General features: G+C 38.3%; 2 protein-coding genes across 7 annotated transcripts in view; one reads left to right on the top strand and one right to left on the bottom strand.

The window, feature by feature from the left end:
* Nucleotides 1–14,052, bottom strand: part of LOC139961837 (uncharacterized) — a 249,171-nt gene that overhangs the window by 134,795 nt on the left and 100,324 nt on the right. The window lies entirely within an intron of this gene.
* LOC139961848 (uncharacterized) overlaps nt 1–14,052 on the top strand; it is a 62,954-nt gene that overhangs the window by 44,638 nt on the left and 4,264 nt on the right. The window contains exons 12-14 of the mRNA XM_071961425.1: nt 2,631–2,770; nt 12,176–12,418; nt 13,292–13,462. Coding sequence (XP_071817526.1) covers nt 2,631–2,770; nt 12,176–12,418; nt 13,292–13,462 — 554 coding nt within the window. The remainder of the gene's footprint in view (nt 1–2,630; nt 2,771–12,175; nt 12,419–13,291; nt 13,463–14,052) is intronic.

Genomic DNA, 14,052 nt, shown 5'->3' with positions numbered 1-14,052 from the left:
TATATATATATATATATATATATATATATATATATATATATATATATATATAAAAGTATCTCTTTCAAAGTATCTGTTCAAAGTATCTCTTTCGAGATCCGGCTTTAGGAATCACAAATGATTTCGAGTTGGTTAGCATCATGTTTGATCTCTAGAGTAAGGCAAAAATATGTCACCAAAAACAACTAGTATTGTTCGATACAGGTGACAAACGCCTACAGTGGAATTACGACCTTCCTTACCGGTTTCGAACCTCTGGACATACAATCAGCGTCCATAGCCTAGTGGTTAGGGTGTCCGCGTACAGAGCGGAAGGCCTGTGGTTCGAATCCCGAGGGAGGCTGAAAGTTTTTTCACTGTTCTTGATTTTCCAACTCTTTACCATTTTCATTTATATATATATATATATATATATATATATATATATATATATATATATATATATATATATATATATATATATAGGATTTATAGGGCCTTGTGGAAGCCAAGTCAAAAATAATTGCTTGAACAGCCATTCCTGCTTGGTAGTCCACTGAATTGGGCTTACTAGTATCTATGACCTGCCTGTAACCAATTATGGAGATAGATTTGCAGGAGAGCCTATTTTTCTCAATTTTATGCCTCGATTATACCTGGTAGTAGTACTAAGATATGCTTTAACTGTTCTGTCCCTTTATAAGCATGGAACAGTAGAGGGCAAAACACCCAAGGGTTCAGAGCCAAAGAGCTGAGGGCCCCTTCAACTCAGAAAGGGACTAAATCTCACTATTGCTTGTTTTGCTACCTTTAGAGTACCTATCTAATCTTAAGCCCTGCCCCCACCCCCCCCCCCCCCAAGTTAATCATGAAACTGCTGGGAACAGATTTCTTGAAGAAATGAATCCATGACTTTTGTAGATTTCTCCTTTACTAAAAGGAATCCTCACAGCTTTCAGTCTTGCACCCAAATTTAGATTCTAATTTAAGGAATACCATATACCTACACCGACCAATATATTGTCATTTAACTCAGCATGCTATCTACCTGTACACTGACCAATCTATTGTCATTTAACTCAGCATGCTATCTACACTGACCAATGTATTGTCATTTAACTCAGCATGCTATCTACACTGACCAATCTATTGTCATTTAACTCAGCATGCTACCTACACTGACCATTCTATTGTCATTTAACTCTGCATGCTATCTACACTGACCAATCTGTTGTAATTTAACTCAGCATGCTATCTACACTGACCAATCTATTGTCATTTAACTCAGCATGCTATCTACACTGACCAATCTGTTGTCATTTAACTCAGCATGCTATCTACACTGACCAATCTATTGTCATTTAACTCAGCAAGCTATCTACACTGACCAATCTATTGTCATTTAACTCAGCATGCTATCTACACTGACCAATCTATTGTCATTAAACTCAGCATGCTATCTACACTGACCAATCTATTGTCATTTAACTCAGCATGCTATCTACACTGACCAATCTGTTGTCATTTAACTCAGCATACTATCTACACTGACCAATCTATTGTCATTTAACTCAGCATGCTATCTACACTGACCAATCTATTATCATTTAACTCAGCATGCTATCTACACTGACCAATCTATTGTCATTAAACTCAGCATGCTATCTGCACTGACCAATCTATTGTCATTTAACTCAGCATGCTATCTACACTGACCAATCTATTGTCATTAAACTCAGCATGCTATCTACACTGACCAATCTAATGTCATTTAACTCAGCATGCTACCTACACTGACCAATCTATTGTCATTTAACTCAGCATGCTATCTACACTGACCAATCTATTGTCATTTAACTCAGCATGGTATCTACACTGACCAATCTATTTTCATTTAACTCAGCATGCTATCTACACTGACCAATCTATTGTCATTTAACTCAGCATGCTATCTACACTGACCAATCTATTGTCATTTAACTCAGCATGCTATCTACACTGACCAATCTATTGTCATTAAACTCAGCATGGTATCTACACTGACCAATCTATTGTCATTTAACTCAGCATGGTATCTACACTGACCAATCTATTGTCATTAAACTCAGCATGCTATCTACACTGACCAATCTATTGTCATTTAACTCAGCATGCTATCTACACTGACCAATCTATTGTCATTAAACTCAGCATGCTATCTACCTGTACACTGACCAATCTAATGTCATTTAACTCAGCATGCTATCTACACTGACCAATCTATTGTCATTTAACTCAGCATGCTATCTACACTGACCAATCTATTGTCATTTAACTCAGCATGCTATCTACACTGACCAATCTATTTTCATTTAACTCAGCATGCTATCTACACTGACCAATCTATTGTCATTTAACTCAGCAATGCTATCTACACTGACCAATCTATTATCATTTAACTCAGCATGCTATCTACACTGACCAATCTATTGTCATTAAACTCAGCATGCTATCTACACTGACCAATCTATTGTCATTTAACTCAGCATGGTATCTACACTGACCAATCTATTGTCATTTAATTCAGCATGCTATCTACACTGACCAATCTATTGTCATTAACTCAGCATGCTATTGTACTTACTGTCCCCTCTCTCTCTATGTGTACTCAGTGCGACATCACCAATTGCAAGTCCATCTGGGACAAAAGATGTGCAAGATTCTTGGAGATCACTTGTACTCGTCAAGGGTGAGATGCATTCTGGGAACGGATGTGACTGCTAATCCTCTCGAAGTTACACCCCGGACCCAGGTAGGACAGCGTTCATTGACCTTTGCCACTCCCTTAGCAATTAAAATATAAGTTTGCACCATATTTACAGGCTATGGATGAAATTAGTAGGAGACATTTTTTCCGGCAATTTGTTGTTGATGCTTATAGTTTCACACGCACCTAGAGTACTGTACCTCTTACTCACAAGCAAGGGACGTGCAAGCACCACATGGTTAAGCAAGGCTTGGTGGAAGGCTGAAATAGGTTTCACCATGGTGTCACCCCCACCCTCCCCCCAACACAGCTGTGCACCCTGTAACAAAGAATAAGAATGTAGAATATCTCACTAGCATGCTTAATACCACAGCAAATTAGACAATTGTCCCTATTGGTTGACCCTCTGGAACCTCTGGTTGTCCCTTGGACAACAAAGTCTCACATTTTGGTTGCCTGAACAGCCAAAATGGTTGTTTGAAATAATTCTTATTTCAGCACCCTCAAAGTGACAGAGGAGTGACACAGATATATCATTTTACTGATATACTGATTTTGGTTGTCTGAACAGAATTTGGTCCTCTCAGCCAATTAGACTACCGCTAAAAACTTGCTCTGGTGTGACCCTTCCCACGCTCCCTCCTTCCAGACATAGGTATGAACCTGCAACAAATGGCTAGTTTGATATAGATATGGGACTCATTCAGAAGCATGTCCTACCACTCATACGCGAAAGTACCGTATGTAGAGGCAAATTGGTTTTAAGCTTTATAGGCTTGTAGATGTACAAACATTACTTACTAAAAGTGTTTCTTAGTCTTATGAATTTGTAGTAAAATAGTGTTGGTGGTAGTCAATTGCCTGCTGGAAAGGGATTATCAGAGGAGGCTACATATTTATTGAAACATGTTATAGTCAGCCCTGACCGACCTTCCTACCTCCCACCTCTCACCACCACCCAACTCTCCCCTCCCTTCCCACTCTCTCCCCCTTGTCTTTCCCACCTAGATTAAACATTCTGAGATGTATTGTCCATAGACAGCTTATATTGTTGCTAATAACCTTTAAAAAGGAACACTACACCTTTCTATGGTTTATGGACACTTTTTCATAATATTTACAGCAGTAGTACTGTTTTTTTGGGGAAGTCTCCCCCCCCCCCCCCCAAGAAAAAAAAAATTATGCCTTTATTTGAAACTTGACAGGTCATTATATTCAAGGGATTATGGGATATAAAATCCAAACAGCATTATTTATGCTTTATATACTCCTGTTTATGAATATTTTTGACTTATAAACAGTGTTGTATAATTCATGATGTGGAATGAAATAAAAAATCCAGTATATGAGTCACATTGCTTTAGCAGAGTAATCTGTGGTCAGGATATGGTGGTCAGATTGACCAATCCAATTGTTGCTGGTGACATGTAGAGAGAGAAAGGAAAAGATCATTTGAGTAAACGGTCAACAACAGGTTATGTACACATACTTATATTGTAACCTACTTCAGCATGAATTTGTATGCAAAACAGAGTAAAGAAAGACTAAGAAAATCCCAGTAGATGTGTAGCGAGCTACAGGATTTTGTAAATGTTGAGATACGAAATTCAGGATTTGCAATTTTACTCTCTTCCTTGGTGAAAGTGAGTTTGAGTTTTGAAAGATGCTGAGTGGAAAGAGAGTGGGACATTAAAAGGAAACAAAAACTGAACCATCATTATTGGTATAAGTGATAGAGATATCTGTGGTGAATAACTTCCCATCATCCCCCTCTGCCTCCCCCACCTCTAACCCTCACTATGCCCCTCACCTTACCCTTCCCAGTCAGAATACACATACCCAGCCATCATTGGTCTACGTGATAGAGATAACCTGTGGTGGATAACTTCCCGACACAGCTTCGAAATGTTCTATTCCCTAACGGGAGATATCACAGAATAAATGTTTCCCTAGGGAAATATCACAGCATTAATGTTCCATCACACACAACGCTGAACGAGTCTAAATATGACAAGTCTTCAAGCCCAGATAACATATATACAATCTGCATTGAGCAGCTTCCCTAGTGATGCATGCTCTATGAATGCAAAATGCTTCAGCTTAGTACAAAACTCCTTCTGGGATAGAAATTTGCATTACAAGTAACAGGCAAAAGGAAGACAAATTTTAAATACAGTAGCAGGTTAAGAGAGAGCAGTCTAAATACTTCCAAAAAGAATTAAAAGAATAAAAAACTGATAATCAATTGGAGTATTTTTTAACCGCTTCAAAAGTAAGATCGAGAAAGGTCTGTTACCCCTAAAGGGAGGTGAGAGTTTCTTATTGGTTTGTATTTAATAAACAAATTATGCAAAAGAGATATTAAAATAAAAGCCATTCCTCTTTTATCCCCTTTAAAGGTTCTAGAAGATATCTTTGACAATTGGTTTTGTTATTGGTCTGTGTTTTTCTTTCATTTTTTTCTTCAAAAGTTTGCCAGTTTAGATTAGTTTTTCTTGTGTCCTTCATATGTGCACAGCACCAAACATCAGTTCACTCTTGCAATGTTTTGTTATCAACTTGAATATATGTGGAGTAATATTTAACTTGTACTGACAGCTTTATGTACAGTAACTGGTCTGCCAAGGGAGGGGAGGGGGTAGAGATTCTGCTGGCGGGACTGTAGGGCCTCCTTTCGATGGTTTGATGTAGTTTGAATTTCAGACATTGTTTGGTAGTGTTAAGCATTAAGATACAATACAGTTTTCCATTGCTTATTGTGCCATGTTGTTTGTTGGCGGATTGTAGGTGACAGCATGATTCCAACCTGTGGTTGTTGATTGGAAGTGATTTTAGATTGTTGCTCTACAGTTTAACAAATGAAAGTTAGAATTGTACTTATGTACTTCCCTTTTTTGGTTCTTCCATTTATAATTTTTGGAGTGACTGACTCTCTTTGAAAGGAACCATAATGCAGTCTGTTGTGTATTCAGCATAATAACGTATTTCTACCAGTTTCACCCGATTCAATTTAAAATTAATTGTTCATATGTTTGGAACAGAAATAACATTTATCAGTAACTTACAAATCAGTTAGAGAAATGAACATATGAAGGGCACTAGAGAAACAAACAAATATACACAGACATTATCAATGGTAGTGACCATATGATGTATTTGCATTGTTTGTTTTAATTAATATATTGCTTGTATTAGCATTTAGAACAGATGTTAAAAATCTTAAGAACATCTGTTGCTTCAATAAAAAGACATACATAGGTACTTAGCATCGGCTCTCCCTGGTGATGCAATACATAGATATGATCAAAACGCTTTGCATATAAGAATCGGGGCTGAAGTAATTCTTGTCAGTAACTGTTGGCACTAAAAAAGCAATTTTGTCCCTATCAGACGAACAATAAATATATTGCCCAGATCCCTTGAGAGAATCTGCTGGAAATTGAAATATATGGCAGGGCTGTGCTCGGCATCTCCTCTATGGCAGGGCTGTAGATGGAGGGAGGGGGGGGGATATGTCCTGCTCCCCCACCCCATACCCAACAATGTTCTGACTTTCTTCCAAATGTCTTACGCTATAAGTCACACATATACGCAATATCCTACACACTGACAATATTTCAACTGAAATGTATGACAAAAATGTACTACTTGAAATGATGGAAACGATAGTACCATTTTGCATCTAGTCGTCTCCCTCTACCCAAACCAAAATTCATCACTTTCTCCCCGCTGTGAAGACTCTACCCTCTGCTAAGACTCTCCCCATAGAGAGACATAGGCGAACATTTGTAACCCCAGCCTTCCCCCTCCCCTCCGAAAACGAATAAATAAAATATACAACTCTGGCTACGGGCTTGCTGTAGAGGATAACTTCTCTCCATCTTTGCAGGAGATACCACTCGCCATGAGAAATCCTCTGGGGTTGGCCAAGATCTGGCAACAAAGTCTGGTACCGCTTCACTTGCACTGGTATCACACCAGCATACCTGGTGTCGGTCAGACCACCTGTCCTCTCCTACCATACTTCAGATGGACAATCAAGCAGTTGGGGTTAGAACTGAGTGAAGAAATCACCTGAGAGTTTCTTCATCTTTTGCTTACTGAGCATGGCAATGGAACGGAGACTGTTAGGATGGTGTTTCGACCTGTGTGTGGGAGGGTAAAGGATCGTGGACTGAATAACAGATTCGGTGTGATGAGAGACAGGGGTGTGAAGGGAGATGAGAATTTCTCCTACTTCTTTTTAAGTTGATCTCAGACAGGGAGAGATTTATCTCAGACTGTACTGCAAGAAAAAATCTGTGTTGTTTAATGTAAGAAAGAGGGAATACTTTAGTGTTTGAATAATGTATAGTAGTTTTGAGGGACCTTCTGACCTTTGACTCTTGTAATATACTATGGTTCCTATGTACTAAACCCTGCTAGATGCATCTTTGTACTTACAAGTATAGCAATATGATCATTTTGTGTAGCATCTCACAATGCTTTACTGGATTAATTATTCCCAGGGTGTGTGCCGTCTCGATCCAAGCAGGATCTTCTGTGCGAGAGAGGTACATGTAGTAGACTGCCCCTGAAGACCATCTTCAGATATTTAGCATATTGAGAGACTTCAATGCTGTCTCACATGTAATCTTATTAAATACTGTATACAGTAATAACGCAACCTCAGAACAAACATAATTAGTTACGATCAATTTCCTCACAAATTGGCAAAGTTTTTCCGTGGCCCATTTGACAAGATTTTGTGACTTTTAATACCAAGTCGTCTTGTTGAGATAAAAAGAAGGAAAAAATCCAATATTGTGTGATCGATATATGTTCTGACAAGACCTGTATTGAAACACTCTTGGATTTCAAACAATAACCATGATTGATCGTTGACCATGCATCCTCCATGCATGAATAACAAACTTGTTCATTAATCATCGTCCAGGGTATGTTTATTATCGACAAGTTTCCATGACAACAGGTCGACATAGCTCCTTGCAGTATTCTATTGTTTGTTTTCATATCAAACCTCAAACTGCTCCGAGTTCTTTACAGTCTAGAGAGCTACCATAGTGCTGAATAACATTTGAACGATAAATCCAATATATGTCAATCTTTTTATAAAAACAGGTTATTTTGCAACCGTCAAAAGCCTACAAATTAAATTGCCAAAGAGATAAAAAAAACAAGAGAAGAAAAGAGTAGTGCAAATAACAAGATGGAGTCGATGATAAAACTAATGTATTAAACCCTGTTCCGATCACAATTGTAGATATATATCGTGTGTTATCGGTCTTACCTCTGGCCAGGGGAAATGATGTGGGTGTCGGTTACACGTTATTATGTTGCTGTTACCTCAATGGCACATGAAACACACCGCCACCCACTGTGTTAAATGCAACTGATGTATAACCGTGGGCGGCATACACTGTTCGAGGCTAACAACATGACTTTGTGCTCTTTTAAAAGTTTGTAAGATCCTTATCTTTTAGTGGGCAGAAATTGTTTAACAATTTAAATGAATTATTTATTTTTTATTTTTCAGAGCAGCTAAGTTTTGAATAAAACTATGAATAAAATATGTGCTATTCCTTAAGCTTAGTATTTGTTTTGTATAGTCATCTTGTAGTTCAGACTTGGCATTGTGCCAAGCAAGAGTGCATGTAAGTGTTGCTAGGGATATTGACCCTCTTCATCATCTTGTAGATAATTTATAATTAAAGTGGCATGCGGATGTGTAATATTGAATAGAAAAACTCAACTGCTGGTAGAGTCCAAAGGTCATCTGGGTCACCAGCAGTCAAACCATGGAAACCATTTACATGATAAACACGATACAGTAAGTGCTGTATCTCATGGTAGAAATCAGGACATTTATATTATAATCGCTGTTTCTGGTGAATAAGCAGAAGTCTATTGCAATGAATTAATCAAAACTTCAATGCATTTTTGCATTCAGGTTTGGGACCATCTTGGCCCTGAAAATCCATTTTGGAATAATTTCTATGGGCCTGAATTTGTGGGGTCAAATATTTTTGGAACCATTTTTATGCCCAAATTTCTTGTGGATCAATTTTTAAGGGACAAATATATTTTTCAGCCAGTTTCTTTGTGCTAAATATTTTTATGGCCATTGAGGCGCAAAATTTTATTGGGTCCAAATTTTGGAGGAGGGGTCAAAGTTTTAACATTGCAGCAACTCCACAGCCTTAAATTGGATTGTATCCAAACTTGGGATGCAGTTGTTGGTTAATAGCTGGTACATGAAGGCGTTAACTTGTTGTAACTTGTTGTCTGGGCCCCCAAAAATTTTGGTCACATGCTTAGGCAAGTTGGGCCCAAATTTTATTTCCACCTCAAATGCAGTTTTCAGACATATTATTTGGGCCCTGTTGGGACCACATTTTATAGGGTTCAAATATTTTTTTTTGGGGGGGGGGAGACAAATGACAAATTATATTTTTGGCCCCAAGTTTGGGTAAGGAAATATTGGAGAAAGAATATTCTCATTTTGGTGGGAAATTTATTTTTCATCATGGTGGTTACAGCGAGGAAGGAGTGTACCGTTGTGACTCTATGAGCTGCTAGGCAGTTACTGTAAGTACCACTTTACTTACCACTCCTGAAACTAAATCAGTATTTATGAACTCCTCACATTGGCTTTCTATGACCTCACCTTAAAAGAACAGAAAAAAGTTGTTGAGGTTGAAGAGTGAGCAACTTTTAATTATTTTAATAATTCAAGAAGAAATAAAATTTCAACTTTATGATAAAGAATGGGATGATTGCATGGGTAGGTGTGGAAACCTCTCAGCTACCTCAAAGAGGAAAAGTGAAAGTAATACCCATCACCTCAGAGCTTATACAACCACAGACTTACACTCACTAAGTAGTACATGTAGCTTATTTCGAGGGTCCACTTTATAGTTTCCATGAATCATCGGTGACTGTTATGGAGCCATCCAACATATAAAGCAGCGTTATTTTCAACTTGCACAACAAAATGACAGTTGCCAATCAACTTCAGAAGCCAGTGGCGGAGCGTCCATATAGTCAGGGGGGGCGGATGCCCCCCCCTGACGGACTCAAATGGACTGCTGGCGTCCTTTTCAGCTTTTTACCACTCTTTACTTATTCGCGATTATTGACTTTTTAATTGCGCTCTCATCTACCTATTGACATTTGTCACATTTTGTTGGTGTAATTTCCTGACAAAATGCTCTAACGGCTATTTATTCTTCGTTTATCTGCAAATTAGCAAGACCGGGAAAGGGTCATTTCCGTTGATCTGGGGAGTATCTATACTCAAAAAAATTCTGTACCCTCTGCGCCAACCTGTGGTGGCGCTCCGCTTAGATAGTGTCCAAAGCGCCCCTACAGACCATTATCGCCCCCTCTGACCAATACCCCTAGCTCCGCCACTGTCAGAAGCATGAGACATCCCAACAACAACATCCAACACAACAAGTAGTCATTCCAGATAGGAAGTTAAGGAGAGCAGTGAAGATTCAGATGAGAAGTAGAACTTTCACTGCAAAGGAAGTTAAAGTTAGTAACAAAATTCCCAATATTAGCATGATTGACACATGCATGACTACATTTTCTTAAGCTGTTCTTTTCATTAAAGTGCAATATGAGAACTGCTATGTAGCATTGCCACACTGATACTAATGTCAGTGTGAAATCAAACTAGCTCTGACCCTACTAATGTCAGTGTGAAATCAAACTAGCTCTGACCCTACTAATGTCAGTGTGAAATCAAACTAGCGACTGACCCTACTAATGTCAGTGTGAAATCAAACTAGCTCTGACCCTACTAATGTCAGTGTGAAATCAAACTAGCTCTGACCCTACTAATGTGTGTGCAAAGGTTTCTGAGACTGTACAGTATGTTCCAATAATTGACATTAATACTTGGTAGTAGCAGTTTGGTGTTGTACTATCAAAATGTACAACAGTGTTTATAAGAGGGATACGAACCTTATCTTATTTTGTGCTAAAATGGTTTCATGGGATTCCCATGAAGAAGAAATGAAGCAAGAGACCATATCGTAGGATTGGTTTAGATTGAAATTGTAATACCATAGGGTGGCATACTCCTATTAGTGTCTATATCAATCCACGCCTAGTGTTTTCCTTTAATTTAATGGGCCAATTTAATTAAACTCTATCAGCCTTGATTATTGCTGAAGGTGTTGGGTATGATGTGTAATCATGAAATATTACAAAACATCTCATCAATTTATGCTTGAGTGATTTTGGTGCCAAGTTTCGTGAAATATCACCAAAATATCGCAATATTGCATGCTTTTGACATTGTGGGTTGCATCTCATAAGCATTTAAAGGAGCCTTTCTACTCCTTAATATTAAAGGAGCCATTCACTCTTTAATATTTTCTGAGCATTAAAGGAGTGTTCCAACATTAAAAAGCTAGTTTATGATTTTATCAAGCATTGTTTATTACACAATTGTTTTTCCTTTTCCTCTAATGTACAGCATCGCTAATGGGGAAAAGAATACCAGCGCTTAAAGAGATAAACTGAGTTCTGCCTTCCCTTGCCATACTATATCTCCCCCCTACCCCCCCCCAACCCATGGATGTCGCCACCAGACTTCTCTAACCACCCAATCCTTTACATGAAAACAATGTCCAATCAATTGTCAGGTAGTGTTTATAGAGTTATAGAACAACAGTGTTTGTTTCAATTATCAAGAAAACTTCTTTGCCTATGCTGGTCTTCTCTACTGCTTTCAAATGCTAGCTAATGGCTAACTTGATCAATTGTCTTGCAGTCTTTTCTTGTTATAGTTTTGCCTTCTTTTGTGTAATCTAAATAATTAAGTCACTCACTATTTTATTTATAGGCAACAATGAACTAAGGGATTTTTTTTGGATCAACAGATAACTTCTGGAGATGAGTGGAATAACCCCAATGTTGGATGCTTCTCGGCCAAAAGATGTTTTTCTCATCAACTTCAAAGCAGTTGCTACATATTTGATTGATAGTGTTCAAAGTTAAAAGTCTGCCAAAGCAATGGTAATAATAATGATAATTCCAGACCAGATACTAAATGCATTTTACACATGCACACTTTGGCAGCCGCTGCTGTGAGTATCCACCTTTATAATTACTTTCATGATTTTGAGAGCAGGTTCCTTTTTTCTTTACTTGGATTTTGATCTTTATTTTTTAAGATCTTTAGCTTGACTTGTCACGTTTCGATTTATTTTGATTAATACCTGGTTGGCTTTATAAATTTGCTGACCACAAAACAAAAAAAAACTATTTTAAAAGCAATGATGTCATAGATTATGGATGATTTTTAAATGTTCTTTGAATATTCAATATGTTTGCCTAGCATTACCCTTCCTGCAAGTTGTTGACCAAAGCCAATAGTTAAGAGCAAAGATGTCATAGATTATGGAGGATTTGAATTTTTTGCTTGAATCTTGACAGGTCTCAACTATGAAGTGTGGCCTTTTGCCGATCAGTCAAGAAGCCTTGATTTGTGGTGAGATCTCGTACTATGACTACACGGGGATCGTGGTCGAGGAGGAACAGAACGATCAAATCATCAGGGCCCTTGGACCCAAAAACAAGATCCTATTCTTGCGTAACCATGGTATCGTCTGCTGTGGTGGGTCCATAGAGGAGGCGTACTTCCTAGCCCTCAACTGTGTAGCAGCATGCGAGATACAGGTAAAGAATTAGCTGGACTTTGTCCAACGTGGTCGGATTGCTCGTTAAACTTAGCAGTGTGAGGCCAAATGTTCTCTGGGTTATATTACAGCTTGTTCATGCTTTTCCGTTCCAGAATAATATTTTGGAGACCTGTGAAAGTTACAGAGTTTTCCTTTTTTAAGCTGTTTTTTTAAAGAGCCGGGAATGGGGTGGGGGGGGAGGGGGTTGAGGGATAAAAGGGACGAGATTAGTCAACTCCAAACACAAAGTAAATGGTATGGATTGAGTTAATCTTTGATATGACCCTCTCCTCTGAGAATAGTTATCTGAAATTTTCAAACTGTTTCCAAACAATGCAATCAATTTGGATGATTTATTGTCTTGTTAATGGTTGTATCTCCTAGCCTACACTTAAATTGATTTTGCCATTAGCATAGTCTACTCCTGTATCAATATGTAGTCATTACACTCTCCTCAACTCTCTACACCTCCGAAGATTCCGCTTCTGTACAAACTTTTGTTTTCTTTTCCCCCGAGTCAAACTAGGCTCTGAGTAACAGCAGAAAGCCACCTGCAATAGCAAAGCCTGCTCCATGAAATGAAAAGAAAATAACAGTGGTTGAAAAAGTACGTTTGGCTGGAATAATAGCTAGTCTTGATGCGACTTGCCGACTCAAAATCAGATTTATGGATTTGGATTAAGGCATAGTAGGGGATGTTTGCTTTCTAACATGTATGTGCACTAATAATGTTGACATTCATCGATAAATGACAAGAAACGGCAAAGGAGGAATAAGAGAGATTAAAAGAGTCGCTCGTAAGACTTGTGTTCCATAATGTAACAACAAACTGCATTCAAACGTTTTACCGTATGCTAATTATTCGTGACAGATACGTGCCGTAGTCGAAGGCCTGGATAATGTCATCCACCTACTGGATGAAGTCAGAGACAAGGTCCGCGAAGCGACTGCCAAGGGCGAAGGTGGGGTCAGTGAGACGGGACACAAACTGAAGGTCGGTGAACTGGAGTTGGAAGCCATGATGAGACATTTGGACAATATGGTAAGATTTCAAAATGCAAAAAAAAATTCCAACGCACTTGGCCTGCAATGTCTATGCAGCAGACAAACTAGCCTTATTTGCATTTAAAGATCTGGGCAGACATAGCAATAATTTACTATGCTTATTGCCAACCAATGACGTCGCTTATTAACGTATGAGCTTTTTGATCATATGCGTACCAAGCCAATACGCTTTATTACGTGAGATAATTCAGTGAGAAGTGAGTTTTGTGAAGTCAGTGTGGATAAGCAGGTAGCTTTGACGTAGCAGGATGGTTGGATACACCATTCGATTTGATTTGTGTCGCACTTGAAAAATCTAATTGTTACAACTTGATACTTTCTTAGATTCAATATATATATATATATTGTATTGGCAACATTCTTGACTTAATAATCAGAATGATTTCATACAGAATTGAACACAATCGATATTTTTTCGGTTTGGGGGAACTTCATGAAGCTCCCTACAAGTGATCTGTCGCACACCCCACCCATTTTGAAAATATTTTCAAGATCACTTGCGAAATTGTGCCGTATCATGGAAATGGCATAGAAACGGAAGGGAATGTTCCAATTAGTATGGTCTTG

The sequence above is a fragment of the Apostichopus japonicus genome, chromosome 20, assembly GCF_037975245.1.
Source record: "Apostichopus japonicus isolate 1M-3 chromosome 20, ASM3797524v1, whole genome shotgun sequence".
Classification (NCBI taxonomy): Eukaryota; Metazoa; Echinodermata; class Holothuroidea; order Aspidochirotida; family Stichopodidae; genus Apostichopus; species Apostichopus japonicus.
This window is presented reverse-complemented; position numbering and strand designations above follow the sequence as displayed.